Raw genomic sequence first — 24395 nt, forward strand, 5'->3', positions numbered from 1 at the left:
AGTGGAATTTTCTTGGTATTAAGTCACCAAAATGATTTTAAATCTATGCCTTTAGTAAAACTAAAATTTATTTACAACCTATTAAACTATATGATCTTTTTATCCTGAAGGGAAGAAGGTTATATTTGACAGATGGTATTTATAAGGCACATAGATAAAAAATAGGTTTAATATATGTATGTGTATATAAATATGTGGAGAGACAGAGAAATTTATGAAAACACTTCCTCTTAAATGTTTCTGGATAGAAAGTTATCTTGAAAGTGTGTTTATATGTATGTGTGTATTATACATATATATGTGTGCATATGTAGATACATACATATAATGTACACATTGCTATCATATATATGTGTATATAAATCTGTGTGTACACAGATATATATATATACATGCATTCACATATATGTATATATACACACACAGATGCATACATACATCCTCTTTTAAAATACCACCTAACAAATAACGTTCCCTCAAAATAGAAATTTCAGAAAATTCAGAACAACTACAGAATATATATAGCCTCCTACCAAGACACACTGAGGAACTATATTAATGAAATATAAAACACTCTTTACATAAATAAAGACCAAATAAGTGAGAAAATATTGATTATCCATGAGTAGGTTGGGCTACTATATTGAAAATGAGAGTAGTCCTTAAATTAATTTACTTGATCAGTGTTGCGCGAAGAAGACTATGAAAGGATTACTTTATAGAACTTGAGAAAATAATAACAAAATTCATTTCAAAGAACGTAATGAAAAAAAATGGAAGGATAGAGGCCTAGCAGCACCAGAATTCAAATTAGGTTACAACTGTTTGATACTGGTTAAAATGGAAGAGCAGTAAGTGGTGCAGTGGATAGAGTACTGGACTTGGAGTCAGGAAGACCCATCTTCATAAGTTCAAATCTGACCTCAGACACTTCCCAGCTATGTGACCCTGGGAAAGTCGATTAACCCTGTTAAGTGTTAGTTCCTCATCTGTAAAATGAACTAGAGAAGGAAATGGCAAACTACCCTAGTGTCTTTGCTAAGAAAACCCTAAATTGGGTTGCAAAAAGTTGCATACTACTGAAACAACAACCAGAAAAAATTAGAGAGGTTAACCAGTAGAACAGATGAGGTGTGCAATATACAGAAACAGACAAATATAGTAGCCATGTGTTCAGCAAACCAACAAACCAAAAGGCCTTAACTACTAGGACTGTGTTTCATTACTTGACAAAGCCTGCTCAGAGTATTAGAAAAAATCTGGAAGAAATCAGGTTAAGACATACATGTCGTACCATATGCCAAGAAAAATTCAAAATTGATATATGACAAATATAAAGCATATATCATAAATAAATGAGAGGACATGGAATAAAATACTATATGCAACTATAGTTAGAGGGAAAGCATAAAACCAATGAAGAAAGAATGTATTTGATTACATAATATTAAAAAGTTTTTGTACAATCAAAGCCAACACTAGTTAAAATTTAAAAATAAAACAGATATGTAGAGGGGAAATCTTTGCAACAAGTGTCTCTGATGAAGGTCTCATATCTAGGCTATATAAGTAAAGTAGCCACATACATAAGAACATAATATTTAAATGGTCAAAGAATATGAAGATGAATTTCTGAAAAATTTTCTGAAAGAAATCCAAACTATCAAGAAGCACATGAAAAAAAAAATGCTCCAAGTCTTCCTTAAAGCTTTATTTATGATCTTTCAGGTATATGATCATAGACTTAGAGCTAGAAGAGACGTTGCAGGTCATCTAGTCCAACTCCCCATTTTATAAGTTATAAATTTGAACCCCAGAGATGTTAAGTGGCTTGTCAAAGACCACACAGGAAGTAAGCCAAAAATCCACAAATTCAGTTCACATCTTCTGACTTCTAATGCAGCAGCACACTTTGAAATAAGATCCTGGCTCTGCTCTTTAACTGCTAGTGTCTTAGGATTTTTATATGATGTTCTTTTTGGACTTCTACTGAGAATACATCATTGTAATCACCATGCATAGAAATATGTCCTTATTTTCTTGCTGCCTGTGCTTCTTTTAAAAATCTGATTAATATTTATGCTGAGAATTGGTATATTCAGTAGATGCTTTTCTTTTTCCAGGCATTTGCAACAGAATTCACTAAATATACTGATGGAAACACTACCAGTGACAGAGTTTCCAACATCAGTGATATGCAAGGTCTAGTAAAGTTATTTTCTTAAAAATTGTTTACCATTGTTTAGTAATAATTTAGTGGTAGCCAAAATGCAGACAAATATAATGGTTTCTATTGGAAATACATAATAGCAAAGTTATAAAACCATATGCAGTATTTCTAATCATATAAAACACTAGATTTGTAGATAATAGATAGATAGATAGACAGACAAAGCATTTTTTAAATAAGTGCTTATTGTGTGCCAGGCTCTATACTAAGTGCTAGTCATTTTTATCAGTCATGAGTCAGATCAAGCTATCTGGTCTGAGACTATTTTATTGAATGGTATGGAATGAGACCAACATTTTTCTCAGACTGGTCAATATCACTTCCATAAAGATTAACTTTGACTCAACCAGCTAGATGTTTTTAGTTCATCCAATTTGGTTATACAATTAATGCTACACATGGCCAATATGCTATTTTAAAATCTCTGTCACTGAACAGAGAAGATTTTACACATAGAAAGTTAGAGGATTTGGAGAAGTGAAGAAGAGAGACTACCTAAAAGGGAAGAGGGAAGAGTAAGAGAGAGACATACAAGAGAATCTGGTAATAATAGTCACAAAATCATATTTGGTCCTTGAGTTCTTTTTAATCTCTTTAGATTTACTTGACACTATTTCTAGCCCTGAACTGGGAGTATATGAAAGGAAGATTGGATCCATTACCTTCCAGGTTGCTTCTGGGGACATCACTAAAGAAGAGTCTGATGTTATTGTAAACTCAACAGACAAGACATTTGTCCTCAAAAAAGGTATTTTGTTTGAATAACTTACATTAATATAATGGTTAATGTAATTAGAATGTGATGTATATTGAATCTCTCACAGTCATGTAGTGTAATGAGGAATTGGCACATACTAGTAGTATATATAACTGGGAACAAACACCCAAGCTCCTGGACATAGTTCCTCTGAGAACAGAGTAACATACTAGAGCTAGATCTCCTTGCTTCTCTCTGGTGAATATGAGCTCCTTGAGGGCAAAAACGATTTGTGTCTTCTCTTTCAAAAATAATTCTTTTAGTATATCTTTTCTTTTTACATCACCTATATTTTCTCCTATTGCCTTCCCTTCACTTTCTCTAAGAGAAACCTTTTTATAATAAAAAAAAATTAAAGTCAAAAAATAGTTTAGCAAAACTAATAAGATTGAAAAAGTCTTACATTATATGCAGTGTTCCAAACCCATAGCTCCCCCCTCCCCTCCCTCTGCAAAGACAGGGGGAGAGATGTCATCTCATATCTATCCCTTGGAGCTATGATTGGTCATTATCATTCAGCAGCATGCAATTTTTTGATGTTACTGTTGTCTTTTCCATTTACGTTGTTATAGTCATTATGTCTCTTGTTTCCAGACCTCTATTTACCTCACTTTGCATCAGTTTATGTCTTTTCATGTTCCTCTGTATTTTTCATATTAATAGTTTCTTGTAGCACAGTAATGTTCTATCGCATTCATGTACCACAGCTTGTTTAGCCATCCCCCAATCAATGGGAATCTACTTTGTTTCTGGTGCTCTGATACCACAAAAAGTTATATAGGAAATATTTTTGTGTTCATACAACCTCTCTTTTTGTCCTTGACTTCCTTGGGATACGTCTAGCAATGGAATCATAGGGTGAAAGGATATAGTAATTTGAATCAGATTTTTAATACACACATATGTATAATTCCAGATTACTTTCCATGGAATGATTCCACCAAATGATAATCCCCAACAATGCACCAGTGTGCCTATCTTTCTCTAGCCCTTCCAGCATTAATTATTCCCACCTTCCAACGCTGAGTATTCTCATCTTTATCAGTTTTGAAGGGTGAAAAGAAATCTTTGACCTGACACTTTGATTATTGTTAGTGTATTCTTTCATGTTTTAATATTCTTTACTATGGTTGTTGACAACTAGCATTTTTTCTTTTGAAACCTGCCTGTTCCTATCCTTTGACCTCTTCCTTTTAGAGGAAGCTATCTTTTCAAGTGCAGTAAAAGACTATGATTATAATAGTAATCATCACTAGCACTTATATAACACTTTAAAGTTTACAAAACACTTTTGCTATGTTAATTCATTTGATCCCCACAATTACCCTGTGTGGTTGGTGCTATTATTATCCCATTTTACAGACAAGGAAACTGAGACCCAGAGAGGTTAAGTGACTTGTCCAGGGTTAAACAGCTAGACAGTGGCTGATGCAGGATTCTAGCTCAGTCTTCCTGCCTCCCAGTCCTCTGTTTTATCCACTGTGCCAACTAGCACAAGTGCTTTCTGGCAGACTTGATCAGTGTTTAAAGCCATACCCATGATCACGCTATTTCTTCTATAGTAAGTCTGTTTTGGAGACCTGGCAGGCCTCCTGCAAAATGTTCAAAGTCTAGGAGAGTTCCCTAGCTTACAGGATAAAATCTCCCCACATGTATTTCCACAATTGCTAAACCCCAGGTAGTTGTAGCACCTAGGTTAATGCCAAATTTGGCCAGGAATGCTCCAGAATTTTCTCCATCAGGTTTTACTTCTAATTATAGAGATTTTTCCTATGGAGATGGATGCGATGGTTATTCTACTCTTAGAGAATATGTACAGGACTTTTTTTTAATGAGCTTACAGAACAACCAGGAAGTTTTGAAACTGAAATTCTTCAATTTGCAGGCACTCTTAATGGCTGGGTCACTGCTGTTGATGCTTTACAAGACCTTGTGGAACTCATCTACCAACAGTCCACAGCTGTGTCACACTTCTCTTACAAAGGGGCACAGCTGTGTAATTATTTGTCCATTCATCTAACCTTTGGTCCACAAAGTGGACATTTCCAGCAGTTACCACTTAAAATATGTGGAACTGAGTGTGGCAGCAAAGATCAGGCTGCCACAGTGGTGAAGCTACCAGAAAACTATTTCATTCCTTTATACTCTTCTTGAGTAAATTTTACCTTAACCTAAAGATTAAGGCAACAAAGGGACAGGATGAAAGAGCAGATGTTTTTCAAGTTGCTCTTTGAGAATTGCTGAATATCCTTTTTTCTAATCTTGTGGACAATAATTTCACCTTCATAGTGAAGGTGAAGCTGACAGGATCAGTTTTGGAAGATGAATTGAAGGAAAAAGGAAAGAGAGATATGCAAAAAATGATTCAGAGAACTGAAAATATTGTCATAGATGCAAATTGCAGCAGAGATAGAAAAGAAATGCTTTTCAATCTCTGATCAATACCACCTTACCATACAGAGAATCAACACCTGAAAATGATCCTAATTATTTTATGAATGACCAATATTTTATACATCTGGTGGCATTTCTTTCACTGATGCTGATCCAGATTATTAAGAAAAGTTTTTATGAGTTGTGTGACAGGGAGAATTTCTTCCCAGATTATAAAGAAAATGGAACAGACTTATCAGAGGCTAGAGATCCATACTTGGATGACATTATTGATGATACCCAGAAGTAGGAGAAGTCTCTGAAAAATGTTGTGTAGAATCAGAGATAAAAGAAAATGGTAAAATTAGGTAAAATGGTATTAGCTTTTTAAGGCAACTGACATGGTGATCAGCAAAAAAAAAAAAAAAGAGGCAAGGAAACATCTCATTTATACCAAATTAAGATGGAGTTCAGTTTACTATTGAATGCAACATTAATTTTGTGTGTATGTTGTTTATTTTGTGTGTGTATGTGTGTGTGTTATTATTTACATATTATTAACACTTTGGCTTCAATAAAATTTAGATGAAATGAGTGACATATTTAAGGAAAATTTTACTGATTAGAAGCTTATCTTAATAAAACATTATTTTCCTTGAGAAAAAAATAAATCTTACCTTATACATTAAAATATCAATATAGCACTCTATTATATAATACTATTTCACATTAAGTTTCCACTAACAAATTGGAGCTCAAAGATGAGTCATAATCAGGAAAAGAACTTTAGCATTCAGAATTTGAAATCATTCTTAACCAATGTTACATATGCAAGCTAATTACTACTTAGAGGTTTAGTTGCTGTTCAGGCGTGTCCAACTGTTCATCACTCCGTTTGAGGTTTTCTTGGCAGAGAAACTGCAGTGGTTTTCCATAGCCTTCTCCAGCTTATTTTACAGCTGAGAAACTGAGTTAAGTGAATTGCCTGGAGTCACACAGCTTGTAAGTGAATGAGGTCAGATTTAAACTCACTAAACAGGCCTGCTATTCTGTCCACTATTCCACCTAGCAGCCTACTACCTAGTTTACCAAGGCTTTTAAAGAGCATTCATTTGTAAAAGAAAATTGCAGTGAAAACATTTTCTAGGAGAAAGCTCAAACAACCAGAGTGTTTGTATGACAAAAAAAAAAAATGATTTCAAGCACAAAGGTGCTTTGGCAGGTTGTTTTTCCTTTTTAGATCTAGAACCTTAATTTTTTTTCCCATCACTAACTTGATTATTCTCCAGAAAAACACTGAAACATTGTCTTTTGATTTAATTTATAAAACTTGTTCAGTTTTGTTTTCTAGTATTTAGAACTTTTGTATTTGGGAATATTAACAGGTTTATTCATCTTCTCCTGATAGTTCCATTTTTCTTCTGCTTTATACTTTTGAAAGAGTTATTTTTTCTTAATAATTAACCTTTTAATTTTAGTATGGTTCTATATTGTTGAGTAACTTAAGTAAAATTCCTCCCAAACTGGATCCGGTAGTACTTTCCAACTTTCTAAATGTAGGTAAAAACCCAAAAACTTAAGTATAAAAAAAGATTGAAAATATGCATGTAAATAATTGTGTTAATAACACAGTGTAATATATTTGGAGAACTTATTTGTGTCAATTAATGCAGTTCATTTTCTGACTCAATTTTCTGACTACTTGTTGAGCATATTAGTTAAAAATCAGTTTTTAAATAAAGAAGAGTTTGAGTTCCTTTAAATAAGAAAAAAAGCCTTATATACAAAATTGGGAACTTCTGTTTTTTAAGCAGAACTTCTGCCTTTTTAAAAATGATATATTAAGCTCAATATGTGACTTTCAAAGCATTCTACTTCTCTGTAATACTTTCTGGTCTTCATTCTGTTATCTTCTATCCAATTTAAAAATGCTGCAGTGATACATTTTCTTGCTTTTTGTTTCTTTTCTTTGTTTTGAAAACTCTATCCCTTTCTCGCTCCTTATCCCCTGCCTATTTTTTAAAAACGTGTAAGAAATGTGAACATTGAAGGAAAAACAAATCTCCATATTTTCCATGTCCAAAAATGTATCTTTTGTTCTACATCTTAAGTTCATCACCTGTGTGTCAGGAAGTGATATCATGCTTCTTCAATGCTCCTCTGGCATTATGGTTGCCCACACCACTGAGCATGCATCAAAGTTTTCTGTCTTTGTAGTGTTTTTGCCATTCTATATATTGTTCTTCTGGTTCTGATTTTTATTCTCAATCAATTGACTTAAGTTGTCCCAGAACCTATCCCACTGCAGTAATTTGTCATTTGCTATGACTTAAGTTGTGTGTGGGTGTGTGTGTGTGTGTGGTTTATTACGTACATGTTATACGTTGCTTTGGCTGCAATTAAGTTTATTTGTAATAAGTGACACATTTGAAAAAATTTAATAATAAGAAGCTCTTCTTAATGAAATACTATTTAGAAATATTGCAAGCAATCATCCACAAAGAAGCAATTCAAGTACCAAAGGACTTAATTCAAGATCACACAAGACTTGGAAGTATCTACTAAAAACCAAAGTAGAGTATGGAATACAATATTCCAAAAGGCAAAAGATGAGTACTTACAATAAGAATAACTTATCCTGAAAATCCTAGAGGAAGAAAAAAAGTATCTTTAATGAAACAACATAACATTACCTTTAAGAGTTTGGGGACAACAATTAATTGCTTTATGCCTCAGTTTCCTCATCTAGAAAAAGAAGGGACTGGCCTAGATGACCTCTGAGGTCATTTTAAATTCTAGACCTAGGATCCAAATACCTTAAAAGATTAAGGCAAGAGGGTGTCAAGAATTCTCTCAAGTCATCACATGTAGTATGGGAGTATGTGAAAGCCTGTATGCTAGGTCACAGAATCATAGAATTTCAGAGTTGCAAGGCACCTCCAGCCAAGTTTTCAATATGCCACTCAGTAGGATCTCCTGTATCGTGTACTTGACAAGCAGCCAATAACTTTATAGGAAACCACTGCCTCCTAGAGCAGCCCATTCTACTCTTGGAGAACGCTGATTGTTAGAATGTTTCACCTAATGTCAAGTTCAAATTTACCTCCTATGGGTCTTCTCTAGCTTATCAACAATCTTCCCAAAATTTGTCATCTTTGACTGAACAAAATATTCCTGATGTAGTCTGACCAGGGCAGGGAATATCAGAATTATCATCTTGTTCTTCCTCCATACCATGTCCCTCCTTTTTTTTCTGTTGAAAAAAAATCACATTTGCTTTTTTGGTTGTCATAGTATACTGTATAGTTCATAGTGATCTTGAAATCTGCTAACATGCAAATAAATTTTTCAAATCACGTTGCTCTGAAGCTAGCCTCATCTTGTATGTGTGAAGGTAATTTCTTTCACTGCATTTATCTTTATTAAATTTCCATTTATACTTGTTAAATTTCACCTCATTTGAATATTTTCTCACCATTTGCCTTTCTGCCTGGTCCAGAAATTGAGACCTGAGTTCTGAGATTCCAGAAGGTGTCCTGAAGATCTATTGCTCTGAATTCTAAAATCCAGGTAGAAGTTAACTCAGGAAGTCAGGTAATTCGGGGTAAAGCTAAGCAGAGACCCCACTCAAAAATGTTTCAGGAGGCAAAACTTGCCAAAAAGTCCCAATTCAGGAACTAATGCTAGAGAGATAAGTAAACTGAAGAATACTCTCATCAATATAAAAATGTGTCAGAAATCTGAAGATGTCCCCAAATGCAGCCAATAGTGAGGAATCCCAAGACAACTGCAAGCAGAGACCTAAAGGGGAGAGGAAATGCATTTTCCACAAGAATAGCATTCTAGAAGAAATGAAACAAGAAGTTAAAAATAAAAACTGAGGGAGAAAGAATTGGAAGGGAAATAAAGAGCTTAGAACTAAAATGACAAGCTTTACACAAGTAACAGACTTTGTGGAAATTAAAATAGATCAAAGTGAAATCAGTTATTCTATTAATTAGTAAGTATTAGAAAAAATTTTAATTTAAAAATATATTTGTATATACATATATACACACATATATACATACACACACACACACACACACATATATATATGTATATATGTCTCTTGCAAAAGAGGATAGACTTGGGAAACAAGTCAATGAAAGAATCAGTGGAATTCCTGAATCATAGGACAAACGAAAAAGTCTCTTACATTTCAAGAAATCATAAATATAAGTTGCCCACTTCTATTATATTCAAGAATCAAAATAAAGATAGAAAGACTCCATTGATCTCATCCCATAAGAAACACCAAAAAAAAATTACCAGGAATAACATGACCAAAATCTAGCACATTGTGGTAGAAAAAAAATATTGGAAGCAACCATCCAGAAAGGAGAATTTCAAGTACCAAAATGAATAGTCAGGATCACACAAGACCTAGAAGCATCTCCTAAAAACCAAAGTAGAATATGGAATTCAAGATTCCAAAAGGCAAAAGATAAGTCCTTATAATAAGAACAACTTATCCTGAAAATCTTATAGGAAGAAAAAAAGTACCTTTAATGGAAGAAAAGAAGTTCAGGCACTTCTGATGAAAGGCCCAGAGCTGAGTAAGAATTTTGAAATGCAAGCACCAAATTCAAGAAAAACATAAATTCATTTGGGAAAATGGGAGGAGCTATATGATGACACAGTGCTAATATTCCAAGGATGGGGAAGATATGTGTCTCTTCAGGAAATTAATGTTTTCAAAGAGTATAAAGGAGTTCAATAAGAAAAGTAGATTTGAGGTGGGCTGTTGGTTCTACTCTGAGGTCTTTGAAAGGAGTAAAAGAAGGGAGGGTAAGAGGAATATACTAGTGTTGATAATAGGAAGAATGGAATGGAACATGCTATTCCATATAAGTAAGTTACATGAGATGAGGGGGAAAAATAGACAAATATAGAGAAAGAAGTAAGAGTAAGGGTGTGTGAGCATCAGATGAAACTCACTTTTATGAGAAAGGAACAAAAGATGGTTGAACACACACAGACAAAGTGTTTGGGATAGAAATATATCAAACCTAACTGGAAAAGTGGGATATGGATAGTCAAGAAAGATTGATGTAGAATCAAATGAGTAGAACCAAAACAATAATTTATTCAAAAACAACAATGAAATAACAAACAAATTTCAAAGGCTTCCAAATTCTGGTCAAACTTAATGCACTCTTGGTGGAGTTGTGAATTGGTTCGAACATTCTGGAGAGGAATTTGGAACTGTGTTCAAAGGACCACAAAACTGTTCATGCTCTTTGACCCAGCGTTACCACTAGTATGTCTTTGTCCTGAAGAGATTTTAAAAAAAGAAAAAGTACCAAGTGTATAAAATTTTTATAACAATTCGTTTTGTGGTGGCAAAGTATTGAAAATTAAGAGGATGACCATTAATGGCTGAACAAATTGTGGTATATGATTGTGATGTAATACTATTGTGCTATAAGAAATGATGAGAAGGATGCTTTCAAAAACACCTGGAAAGACTTACATAAACTTAAGAAAAGTAAAGTGAGTAGAAACAGGAGAACATTGCACACGATAACAAAATATTGTATGATGAACAACTGTGAATGACTTAGCTATCTTAGCAATATAAAAATCTTAGATAGTTTCAAGGTACTTATGATGAAAAATGCTTTCCACCTCCAGAGAAAAAATTAATGGGGTCTGAATGTAGGTAAAAGCATTCTTTTAAATTTTTTGATTTTTTTCTTTTGGTTTGTTACTTCTTTCACAACATGACTACTATGAAAATGATTTGCATGACTGCACATGTATAACCTATAGCAAATTGCTTGTATTCTCAATGAGAGGGTAGAGGAGGGAGAAAGTGAATTTGAGACTCAATTTTAAAAAAAAATGTTAAAAATTGTTTTAAACTTAATTTGAAATTTTTTTAAAGACTTTTTTTCGAAGCTATGATCAACCATGATTCAACAGAACTAGTAAATGAAGCATTCTCCCCATCTATTGACAGTGGGGTCTCAAAATGCAGAATGAGATATAAATTTTTAGATGTGTCCTACGTGTAAATTTGTTTTCTTTGACTTTGCATGTTTATTGTAAGAGTTTTGTTTTTTCTTTTCTTTTGGGTGGGACTGATAGAAGGGAGAGAAAAGAAATGCTTACTAATTGAAGAAAGAATTAAGGTAAAAATATAAAAAATTAACACAGTATAAGAAATGATCTGTACTGTACTTTCCATCTCAGCCATTGTGGGTTTTTTACATTCATGTTCATCTGTATTATTATTCTCTTATCTAGGGGTTTCCAAAGCCATTTTACAAGCTGCTGGACCAGCTGTGAAATCAGAGTGTGCTACATTAGGTATGGTATGAGTGCTTCTGTTTTAGCCATAATCAAGGGCAAGTGAAATGATGGGTAGTGAGAAGGAGGGAATGTGAGATAGGATGGAAACAAGTAAGAAACCCTTTAAGAGCTGGTGCTCCATGGAAGAAGGGACCTGAAGGTGAGATTATGAGAATTTTCCTTCAAAACTTGAGCTAGGACTATGCAAGACTATAGTAGGCAACAATCACACATGGTATGATCTGAAGGACCCAGAAGGCTCCCTTGTCTCCCATCTTCCCTAGTAACTTGTCATCCTATCTAAAACTTTCAACATTACAGGTTCTTCCTGGGGGTTAAAGACGTTATCTCTGTAGACAGTCACCTTGAAAGGCATCAGACATTACATTAGTCTCAGAAACTGCAACAATATAAATATTTAAGGTTAATGTATAGAAGCAAAAAAAATCTTGTCAATTCCAATGGTCCATGTTGGTGCCATAATATTAAAATTAAGTATCAACCTTTTTTTCTGTTAACAAAGCAACAAATTTAACTGGTTTGAGGGTAATGTATGTTTTAGGGGACGTGTTTGGTGTTTCTTGGGAAGTAGAGCATAAAAAGTACAAACTCTTTTTTTAGGGTAAGTATGAAATCCTACTACAAATCCTCCTAGGAGATAGTGAGCAGATTACTTACAGCCCTGCCCCAGCCCTCCCCAAATCTCCTCCCATGCTTTAAATTATGTCTCTTCAACCTTAAGTAGAGAAGACTTAGGAGTGGGATGTGGCATGGTCGTTGTCTTCAGATATTTGAAGTCTTCTTACATGGAAGAGAGATGTTACATTCCATACACTTCCAGAGAGAATAGCTTCAACCAGTGAGAAGAAGTTCACACCGTTAGACTGTGAGCTCCTTGAGGGCAAGGACTGTCTTGCTGGATACACTTCATTGTATCCAACGTATGGACTATGACTAAGACTATAGGGTCATAGATATAGTGATACAATAAATGCTAGTAGTCACCTAGTCCAACTCCTTTAACAGATAAATAAACCGAGACCCAGAAAGGTTAACTGACTTGCCCAAGGTTGCACAGGTCACTAATGGCATAACCAGAGATTGAGGCCAAGTCTTCTGACTGTAAAGTCATTGCTCTTTCCACTGTGCCACTGTAGAATTGCTCGAGCTTTAGGGAAAGCAAATTGATCATAAAATTCTTGACTTAGAAATGGAAGGCACCTCAGAGCCCATCTCGTCCATTCCCTCCTATACAGATGGCTAACTTGAGGCCCAGAAAGGGTCAGTGATTTGCCCAAATTCTCCAAAATGATAAGTATCAGAAGTGGGATTTGTAACTAGATCCCCTGACTCAAGAGACAGCACATGTTCTAGTATACCATATTGCAACTTGTAAAATAAAAAAAAGAAAGAAAAGAATGGATTACTTTATAAATAAGTTACCTTTATCACTTGAGATGTTTAAGTTTAGGGTGCACAATTGTATCAGTGATGCTTTGGAAAGTATTGATTCATAAGACAGGATTTCATTATATGACCCCTAAGGGGCCTTTCACCTTTGAGATTCAGTAAGAATGTTAGGCAATATAAGGAGCTCTGGAAACTGGGACTGTTGTTTTCATATTCTCTATTATCCAACAGTTCCAGTTTAGCTAATCTTTCATGCCTTTGTGTCTTCTTCTGTTCTCCAGCTGTGAATCATCCCAGAAGTTTTATAGTAACACAGGGTGGAAATCTAAGGTGCAAGAAAATAATACATGTTGTTGGGGGAAATGATGTCAAACAAACCATCTCTGAAATCCTGAACGAATGTGAACAGATGAAATATGCTTCTGTTTCCCTCCCAGCCATTGGAACAGGTGTGTAGCCTCCTATCAAAATTAGTTTTTTTTACATAATTAGATTCTCCTAGACTACATATATATTAGCAAAGATAATCATTAAGGTTAACTCTATGTAAGAGTGATCACAGTGGTGTTCATCTATTTTAGGTCTTGGCAATGTTTTTTCACTCGGGGTAACATGGTGCTTATGGGCACTATTGGGTTTTGCCTCCAGTCTTACGCTATGGATAAGCAAAAAGAAAAAAAGATAAACTGGTAAAGAGCAAGACTAAATGACAGAAGATGAAGGTAGGGAAGAGAGACAGAAAAATGGGAAAGAAAATAAATCGATCCATTTCAGTCTATTTCACTGTCTCTTCTTTTGCCTCCTTTCATTTTCTGTCGTTTCTCTGGTTTAACTTCTTGGCTTCCTCCTCTGCCCTCTTTCTCTCTCACATATCTACCCTTTAGGAGTATTCACTCATTCATTTTTGTTTTCAGCTTCTACCTCCATAGAGGTGACTTCTCAATCAGCAGCTCCAACCTGTGGACACATTTAGCCCCTAGTCGAATCTCTCCTTAATCTATCAGACAATTCCATTTGGTGCCACCTAAAACTTTTCAGGTCAAATACTGAATTTCTCATTGAAGCCTAGACTTTTTATAGACAGAAGACATTATGTGAAATTCTAGGCTAATTTCCTGGTTTTCAGCTGAGATCTAAAGAAGAGAAGTAACTTACATGAGATCAATTAAGAATGATTAGATTCAACTCTTCTTTTCAATTACTCAGTCCCTCATCACCTCATACATGGATTACTACAGTCGTCTTTTAGATGATCGTCTTTCCTTCTTTCACTTTTTCCTGTGTATAGTTCTAGGATAATCTTTATTCTTTTGAAAAAAAAAAGTTGATAACAAAAGTAATAATAATTTTGCATTTAATCTTTTTTTAAATTGAAAGGTTTTTTTCCTACACAATGAACACTTTCCAATGTACACACAAACGATCTCCAGGAGAGTTCATTCCTAGAAAAAGAGTTTATCAATTGTTACCAGGAAATAAGAGTATGACCGTATGGTGCTAAGATTGACATTATAATTGAGCAGACTTTTGTGGGCTCTCCCTGTTGACTTTATTTGCTTTTTAATTGGCACTGTATATCTTGTTCTTCAGGCTCAGTTAACTATATTCTGTCTCATTTTATACAAGTCTTCGTCTCTGGTAATAATCAATGGCTTGTGGGAAAACCAACTATTTTGCAGTTGATTTCTTTATGAAAATCTGTGATTTTTATGCATTTATTTTATTTTTATACCCTTATGTAAGTCTTATAGAATAAACTTGATGGGTGAAAATGTTAAACTTCCCACCTTCCTCTGCTTTCAACTCCCTTGCTCCCATGTCCTGGTAACACTGCTGCCTTGCCATGAATTACTCCACCCTGAATCACTGCCATCATCTGCCTCCTTTCCCCCTTACCTGCTTTTAAACCGAAATGGAGGTTATTGAACAATTGTGCTCACCAGGTCTGCTACAGATTTATGGTATCCAATCTCAATAAGGTCTTCATTGGAGGAAAGCAGTCTTTTTATTCCTTCTTAAAAGATCCTCTTTCCCACTCATCACAGCAGCTATTCAGACCTTCTTTCTGCTCTTTAGGCTTCTCATGGTACAAATTCACTCTCTCTCTGAGCTGAGGATCTTCCTTCCTGCTTTACAGAGAGAATGAAGGGCAGTTGCAATGAGCTCCCTAGTTTACTCTGCTCTTGCTCTGACAACTTCCTGACTTTATCTCCCACTGTTTCCTCTTTTACTCTGATCTCTGATAAAGAGATGACCTTCATTCCTCAGATAATAAAAAGTCAGAGGAAGGGAGACATCCCACAAGTCTCTTCCCACTCATTTATCACAGTGATATTAAAGCCCTTCATAACCTGCCCACCTTATCTCTTTCAGTCCTCTTACACTTCATACCCCACCATGAACTCTGTGATTCAATGGCATTGGTCTCCTAGCTGTTAATTGAACAAGACAAGCCATCTCCAGACTCCCTTCATTTTCACAGACTATCTCCCATGCCTGCAATGCTGTCCCTCCTCATATCTACTGCTGGCTTCACTCACTTCCTTCAAGTCCCAGCAAAAGTCCCATTTTCTAAAAAAAGAAAAAAAAAAGTCTTTCCTAATCCTTATTAGGAATCCTTAGTTCTTTATGTCTGTTATTATTTTCAATTTATCCTGTATATTTTTTATTTATATATTTTTTGCATATTCTCTCCTCCATTAGATTGTGTGCTTTTTGAGAACAGAACTGTCTTTGCCTCTTTTCATTTCTCTCTCTCTCTTTCTCTCTTTGCACCTCTCTGTCTCTCACTCTCTCTCTGTCTCTATCTCTCTCTGTTTCTCTCTGTCTCTGCCTCTTTGTCTCTCTCTGTCTCTGAATCTCACTGTCTCTCTCTCTCTCTTACACTTTCTCTTTTTTGGACACAATTGGTATTAAGCGACTTGCCCAGGGTCACACTAACTCATTGTACCACCTAGCTACCATTTTGCCTCTTTTCATATACCCAGTACTTAGCACAATGCCTGGCACATAGTGGATGCTTAATAAGTGCTTATTGACTGACTGACTTCCTCCTTTCTATTAATACCTAAGATGTTATTGCCTTTTTGGTTTGCTTCTACTCCCATATCACCCTGTTCCCTCATTTTGAGCTTGTAGTCCATTAAAAACAGGTACGTATGAAATGCTGTATAGCCATACCACCCCCATCCTGTACTATAGACATTGTAAAACTCAAATGTGAAACTCAACATTTATCTTACTGATCCTTTATAACATCTCTGACATTTGTTCCCTTTGCCCTCCTCATAGTCTTCACCCAAAGTCAGGTCCTCGTCACTTCTCACCTGAATTATTACACTAGCTTTCCAAATAATCTTCCCATATCCAGTGTCTCCTCTCTTCAATTCATCTTCCACACAGATGACCTGTTGATATTTCTAAATATCATGATCTGTGATAACAATGATACAACCATTTTGTTTCTCCAATCAAAAAACCATAGTGGTTTCACAGTAACATGAGGATAAAATACAAATCCTTCTTTTGGCAGTTAAAAGCCTTTATATTTTAGCTTCAGGCTCTCTTCATAGAACGATATGCTCTTCATACATTCTATGTTAATGCAACCTACTTGGTGTTTTCCACACATAACAATCTCTCCTCCACATCCTTTTATAGGCTCTTGTCATGTCTGGAATTCTCTTTCCTCTGCCTTTACTTTTACTTTTTAGTGTCCCTAGTTTCCATTAAGTCTCAGTTCAAGTGATTTAACCTACCCAAGACTTTGCCTGGTCTGTTCAGGCATCTCTCCCCCCAGATCAATTATGGTTTGATGTCACAAGAGATAGGATCCTGGGCTTGGAATCATGAAGACTTAAGTTCAAATCCTACCTAGATCTTTGCCTCAGCTTGCTCATCTATAAAATGAAGATAATAATATCACCTACTTCCCAGAGCTGATGAGAGGCTAAAATTAAATAATATTTGCAAAGTACATCTTAAATTCCAAAGTGCTATATAAACGATACCTACCCTTATTATTTCTTTTGTATATATTTTATATTTATATATCTATGTATGTGGCATTTTCCAAAGGAGCATAGAAACTCCTTGAAAACAAATATGGTTTCATTTTGCAATTTGTACTCCTAGTACCTGGCCCATAATACATGCTTATCAGATTGTAGGATTCGTAGCTCCCAAAGAACTTTACTCAGCTGAATGGCCAAAATGCCAATTATTATCTTTATGCTAACATAATCCAAAGAAATTTTATGTCCCTTCATTAGAAAACAAGGCAGGGGTTCAACACATTGGGCATCTTGCCTTTCTTCACATACTTTCTAAATGGCTTTCAGAGTTCACATGATTAAGACACTTTACAGACTACCAAAAAACTGCTTACCCAAAAGGTGGTGGAGTATGTCATGAGCATCTGAATCTAGTGAACACTCAAGTTCAGTCTTTAGATCATTCAGATTCCTGTAGCCATTGCTAATTGATCTGTAACCTTCCAAAGATCAGGAGTTATAGTTTCCTATAGGACCGAGGAGAGAGGGAGCTTAGTCCACAAAGTTTGAGATAATGACTATGAACCAAATTGGAGGAAGGAGCATTTGTCCATTAAGAATCAAAGCTACCAACATTTAAAGAGTAGTTTGAGGCTAAGAAAAAGGGGCAGGTGTTATTTTTTATTACTTTGTTCTTTTTTTTTAAATTTTGTTCCTTCAGGACAGGCCAGAAAAGACCCTAAAAAAGTTGCTGAATCTATAATTGATGCCATTGAACATTTTGCACAAAATGAGTCTGTTCAATCAGTGAAAAAAGTGAAAGTGGTCACCTTCCTGCCAGAGCTATTGGAAGTATTTCATGATGCTCTGAAAAAAAGAATAAGGTCTGAGCCACAAACCTCAACCTCTACATTCTCTACGATAAAATGTAAGTTGTACATTTCCTTTAAGGAACATGTGCCTATGATTTATGTACTTTGAAAATATTTATGGGTAACTTTTCATGATATTTTCATTTATTTTTAAAACATTTTTCAGCCTTGCAAATCAACCTCCCAAAAAGTTTGGTTTTGGAAAAAATTAAAAAATCAACAACTTTCGAGGTGTGTGGTGAAAGCAAGGAGAATGTTGAAAGCACTATATCTTGGATACAAGATTTTATTTTAAAGGAATACAAAAGTTGTAGTTTCACTGATGAGCCCATCCAAAACTTTGGGGAAAAAGAATACAGTGAACTGAATGAGTTGCAAAAAAACCTGAATATCACTATTGAGGTGAAACATGGAGGGTCTCAAATAGAGGTCATAGGAACTGCCCGAGATATGTTTGAGGCTTCTCAGGCAATTCAAGGCATGATCAGGAAAACACAATTACGTATGGATGAGGACTCTAAGGCTGAAGAGCTCAGTAGAATCATCGCATGGCAGTATGATGATAATGGTCTTTTAAAATCTTTTGACAAAATAACTAATCTACATCTAGAGAATGCAAGGAAAAGAAAGAAAAAGAACATTGTTGTTAAAGTTGACAATGAAAACTACACAGTAGACTTTAACACTAAACTTGCTACAAATGGAAATGGACAAAGCTTCCCTGTTCATCGTACCAAAAAACCTGAAAGTAGGTTCAGCTTTGCTTTATTTCTTCTAACATTCTATGCTAAGATAATTTGCCACAAGGAAGCAGCAAAAACAGAGAGAGATGGGAAACATAAGAAAGAGAAAACAGCTTCCAGGGGCCAGAATATAGTGCAGGGATGGGGAACCTGAAGCTTCAAAGCAATATATGGCTCTCTAGGTCCTCAAGTGCAGTCCTTTGATTGAATCCAAATTTCACTGACCAAATCCCCTTAATCAAAGAATTTGTTCTGTGACATTTGGATTCAGTCAGAGAGCCACATTTGAGGACCTAGAGGGCCACATGTGACTTCAAAGCCACAGGTTCCACACCCCTCGTATCTTAGCTCTACATGAGAGCTGAAAGAGGAAGATAGGCCTATAATATGAGGAAAAGTAGCTTTGGAACCTGGATAGAGAAGGGTGCTTTCTTGATGGAAGTTTAAATAACAGGAACACTGTTCCATACTATGGCCAGTGGGTCAGCTCACTTTACTTCTCAGTGTTCTGGGCAAAAATTAAACACTATGAGTTGCAGAAAAAGTGTCAGTTTCCATTGGTGGAGACAACGTTCTCACCTAGTAGTTCCTTGTACCAGTGAAATCACAAATCCAGTCCCAAATCTATATAGAGTTTATAATATTCCATATTTTTATCAACCAACAGGGATCAACAAGGAGTAGATAACTTGCCCAAGGTTCCACAGTGGTTCAGGGACAAAGTTAAGTATAGAAGAAATATCTCCTCCTCCTTTGATCTATCTCTCCAGTGCCCAAAGCAACACTAGATGCAGTGTAAGTGCTGCTCAACCAGTGCTTGTTGAAAGAGAAAGACCAGATGGTCTGTAAGATGATGAAGCTAAGGTGATTATAGGTGGAAAAAAATGACCTATCATAAGGCTTCTGCACTCTATATTGAGAACAGAAGAGTTAGATACTGTGAGTTGATTGAACTAGAGACTGAGGTAGTATCAGGATCAAGCCTGAGAACTAGGAATTTAGAAGTTAGGGAATGGAAATGGTGTAGGCCAATCTTTCTTTCATTAGTACTGAAAAACAGGAATAAATTCTAAGAATTGGGGTAGCTTGTATATCTGTTAAACTCTTCCTTGTTAGCGTAAATGTACCCATACCCCCACTGTCACCTGCTCAGCACCTTGGATAGAGATGGAAAGTACACAGAGCACTTGTTAGTTATGTCAGTTTAAAACAACTTAATATTGTATGTAGGTTGTTGAGTATCACCTGAACAGTCAACAAGCATTTATTAAGTCCCTATTATATGCTAGGCCTCATGCTAAGGGATAGCTAGAGATATAAAGAAGAGCAAGAAGACTCCTTGCCCCTATTGTAATAGGAGAGATAACATGTAAAATAACTAGGAACATGCAAGATATATACAGAGTACTTGTAAGTCCATTTCAGAAGTGACAGGAACCTGGGATAGAGGCGAAAGACAGTTCCTACCATACCAGTCTGTCCTTCCTACTTGCTTACCAATTACATTAGTGCACCTGCTTTTCTATTAAACTCTCATGAATCCAAGAATAGATGTGAAAGAGGGCAATTTATTAAGTACCTACTATGTGTTAGACACTGTGTCAGCTCTACCAATATCTCATTTGATCTTCACAAAAGCCCTTCAAGGGAAGTGTTGTTATTATCCTCACTTTACAGTTGAGAAAATTGAGGCAGATAGACATTGAGTGATTTACTCACAGACTTACAGCTCATAAATGTCTGAGGCTGAATTTGAACTCAGATCTTCCCAATTCCAGACACAGGGCTCTAGACACCATACCATCTAGCTGCCTGTAAAATACGTTGTCAAAATGAACTCTGGATGAATTTTTTAATGTAGTGATTTAAAATAAAGCAACAATTCTCTCAACTTGATTTAAAATTTTTGAAGGAAATTATTGAATGATAAGAGGCAGTGTGGTATGTAGTAGGTAAAGGTTGTAGACAGGAAAACATAGGTGCATATTCTGTTTCAGACACTTACTAGCTCTGTCACTCTGGTCAAGGCACTTAAATGCCCAAGACAATTCTCTTAGACTATATTACAGATGGGATCCAATCTGTATTGATACTACAGGTAAAATAATAGACTTATGATATATTTGATGTATTAATTTATTCATCACTTACATGTTATATTGAAGGCAAGATGAGCAGAACAAGTCAATACATACTCAAAAGGGACCCATGAGTATAAATTTTTTCTTCATATTACAGTAACTTTAATGTAATGGATGTTTAATTAACTTTTCTTAAATTGAATCAAATTCTCTGAACATAGTATTAAGAGAATGCAAAACAATTCAGTCATTATTTTGCTTTTCATAGAGCTGTAGGAATTTACATTGCATAAACATAACCTTCCCTGTGGGTGGAAATTATTAATCACCAAATATTTCTCTTTAAGTTAAGATCCCTAATCACTGGGATGACATGAAAGACCAGAACCTTCTTTTGGTGGATTTACCTCCAGGACATGAAGAATACAAGCAAGTAAAAGACAAGTTTTGTGAGACTTGTGCAAACTACACAATAGAGAAGGTAAACCTACTCTTTATTCTTGCCATGACCTCTAATCCTCCCTTCCTCAGTACAATCTCTAGTCCCACACCTCTGCTCCTCATTCTTACATATATATATATGAAATGTAAGTTCATCTCCTGTTTGCTGGGGGCCTCAATACTGCCTGCTGGAGAATTTCAACTGTATATCCCATAGACTTCTAAAATTCAATGTATCCAAAACAGAATTCATTGTCTTTCATCACCCATCCTCCCTTCATCCTATCATTCCTATTCTTAGAATCTACTTTTACAAGTTCACTATCCTTGGCATCCTCTTTGACTCCTAACTGAATCAGAGTGAAACAGTCATATCCTTGTGGTTGCTGTCACCTAGAAGTGTTTCACTTCCATGTTCATTAATTCTGAAATTCCTTCATGTGGTCATCATCTTTTATCAATCCATTGACCCTGTGCCTAATGATCCCTAAACCAACTCTTCATCTTTACCAGTTATGTTAGCTTGTGAAACATACTGTTGTAGATATTTTAGTGGAGTAGATCTTAGTATTATTCCGTGTTGATTCTATGAATCTCCTCATAGTAACAATGAGATTTGATTAAAGGTTAAGTTGGATACAGAATCCTAAATGTAAATAGACCTCTTTTCCTAACTTAAAGTTTCCTGAATCTTTTTAAAGTATACAGGATCATTTCTTTTTATCAGTTTCCATGGTAAAAGAAATGATAATGTACTCCAAACTGTGAAGATCTCGAGATGGGGGAAGGAAGAGTGGGAAAAGAGGACTATTGAGGCAACCTGGATCTGTAGCAAGCAATTCTGGAGAGGCAAAAAAAAAATCAATGGGGTTCCTCTTGTTTTTTCCCTATTTGCTTTCACTGATCTGTTGCCTATGGAGTCTATGTCTGTGGTCTGTGATAAAATCACTTCCCTACTCCAAAAGCCTAAGTTTCTTCATCTGTATGGTGAGGGAGTTGGAAAAGATGATTTCTGAGACCCCTTCTAATATTCTGTGTTTCGACAATAAAAAGATTAGCCATTCTTCAGTGTTTTCTAACTCAGAACAGACAAGATCAGTCACCTAATTATGATTTGTTTGGAGTTCTCTTTCTATTTATCTCCACTGTTCTTTCCATTTTCTGTTGTTTGACACTCTTCTTATAGCAATGAAACAGATTAAGGGCAGAGTTGGGATTAGGAAAAGAGGTAAAAGAAATTTCTAAAAGCCAAATCATTGTAATGGCCTATCTTGTAAATGAGAAAAAAGTGCTAGCAAGTCTGATGATTCTTGAAAATTATTTTCAAGTTTGTATATCTGCGATATTTACAGCTCCATAAGGATGTTGCACCACAATTAGAAATAGAAATAAGCCCTGCCCCACCTCCCCAAAGACTTAAATATAAAAAAGATACAGTAATGACCATAAAAATACAAAACTTTTGGTACCAGTTTGTATTTTTATTTTTATTCACAAAAAGCAAGTAAATTTCCTTATGAACATTTAGTGGAATGCTGAATAGGAACAGAACTTAAGGGAAATATAAATAAAACAACTTGATCTTATAAAATTTGCACCACCCGCTGAAGCCTGCTTTGTCTAAGCATGCTTGCTATGTAATTTTCTATTTATGAAAGACAAATGGAACCTTATTTTTGTTCCAGCTCATCTACTTCACCCTACAGCAACATCTAGGTTATTATGAGACTCAGAATGATGACCCCTCAATTGTTTTTAACTCAGGAAGAAAAAAATCATGGCAAGATGTAAGAAATGGTGGCTATGATGGGTGAGCCATTATTCCAAACCCTAGCTCTCTTGAGATCTATTAACAAACTTAAGAACAATAAGTCATGATCATGGTCCTAGATCAAATTGTGTTTTAAAAAGGGATTGGCAGAGGAAATATGATGTATGTGATTGCACATGCATAACTTAAATCAGATTGCTTGCCATCATGGAGTAGGGAGAGAGAAGAATTTAGAACATAAAATCATATAAAAATGAATATTCAAAAGGGTATATGTAATTGGAAATAATAAAATACTATTTACATTAAAAATGAAGTAAAATTGCATTTGCAGGTTAGGACAGTGTTCAATATTTGACCTTGAACTTTTTGAGGACAATGATTATGTGTCTGTGTGTGTGTGTTTATGTGTGTTGCAAGGGTGGGAAAAGATCGATAACTGTTCTCAGTCTCTAACAAATGTCATCTGTCAGAAATGAGCTAAAAATAGTTCAACTTGAAAATGTTAGTGAGAGAGACAGTGTGATATAATGGATATATATCTTGCTTTGGAATGGAGAAGTCTGTTTCAAGTGGAACCTCTCACACCTATTGACCATGTAATCCCAGGCAAGTCACTTAAACTTTCAGGGCTCCAAGCAATTCCCTAACAACTTTGTGTTCCCAAGCAGGTGCCCATTTGTGTTTGTTAAGATCCTCACTGGAATTACCCTATATTAAAGACATCAGATGTGCAATTCTAAACAAAACAAAATTTCCAGAAAGTGAACAAATGAGGACATATTTCTTTTTGAAGTGTAATCCTACAAAACTCTAGGTTTACAAGTTGCCTGGATATAAGAATATATCTGGAAAACAAAATAGATAGCACTGAAGTTCATGTTTATTACTTTATGCTCAAAGGAAAACTGCCCTGCACATAATCTGAAATGGTTGCCTATGGGTTGATCATTTTATTATTCACTTCCACAAGTATTTCATGCCTAATACTATGCTAATTTCCAAAATGACTTTCCTTTCCTAATTTTTAGATTCAGAGGATACAGAACACAAGCCTTTGGAATTTATATAAGACAAAAAAAATATTCATGGATAACCAAAACAAACACAAAAATAATGAAAGATGCCTCTTCCATGGGACAGATATTTATTCAGTGTCCCATATCAATAGCCAAGGCTTTAATCGCAGTTATGTTGGGAAACATGGTAAGTAAAGCAGCAAGTACCTTGTTTGCTTCAAAAAATTCAAAGGTGAGGTGTGGTTTTCACATCACACCATCAACACCTGAATACTTTAAATTATGTCACCATGAAATCTGCTTTCTTTCTCAATTAATCAATATTTATTAAGCACATATTCTGTGTCAGGCAGTGTGCTAAGCACTAGGG

At 35.3% G+C, this 24395-nt stretch overlaps 1 protein-coding gene and 1 pseudogene across 1 annotated transcript in view; both read left to right on the forward strand.

Annotated features, from left to right (window-relative positions):
- LOC140506520 (protein mono-ADP-ribosyltransferase PARP14-like) overlaps positions 1-24395 on the forward strand; it is a 62412-nt gene that overhangs the window by 33883 nt on the left and 4134 nt on the right. Inside the window, exons 9-16 of the mRNA XM_072613793.1 lie at positions 2124-2202; positions 2829-2978; positions 11652-11714; positions 13388-13555; positions 17820-18026; positions 18137-18718; positions 21142-21275; positions 24038-24212. Of these exons, the coding sequence (XP_072469894.1) occupies positions 2124-2202; positions 2829-2978; positions 11652-11714; positions 13388-13555; positions 17820-18026; positions 18137-18718; positions 21142-21275; positions 24038-24212 (1558 nt within the window). The remainder of the gene's footprint in view (positions 1-2123; positions 2203-2828; positions 2979-11651; positions 11715-13387; positions 13556-17819; positions 18027-18136; positions 18719-21141; positions 21276-24037; positions 24213-24395) is intronic.
- Positions 4645-5732, forward strand: LOC140503273 (polyadenylate-binding protein-interacting protein 1 pseudogene; annotated as a pseudogene).

Source organism: Notamacropus eugenii, chromosome 5 (assembly GCF_028372415.1).
Source record: "Notamacropus eugenii isolate mMacEug1 chromosome 5, mMacEug1.pri_v2, whole genome shotgun sequence".
NCBI lineage: Eukaryota > Metazoa > Chordata > Mammalia > Diprotodontia > Macropodidae > Notamacropus > Notamacropus eugenii.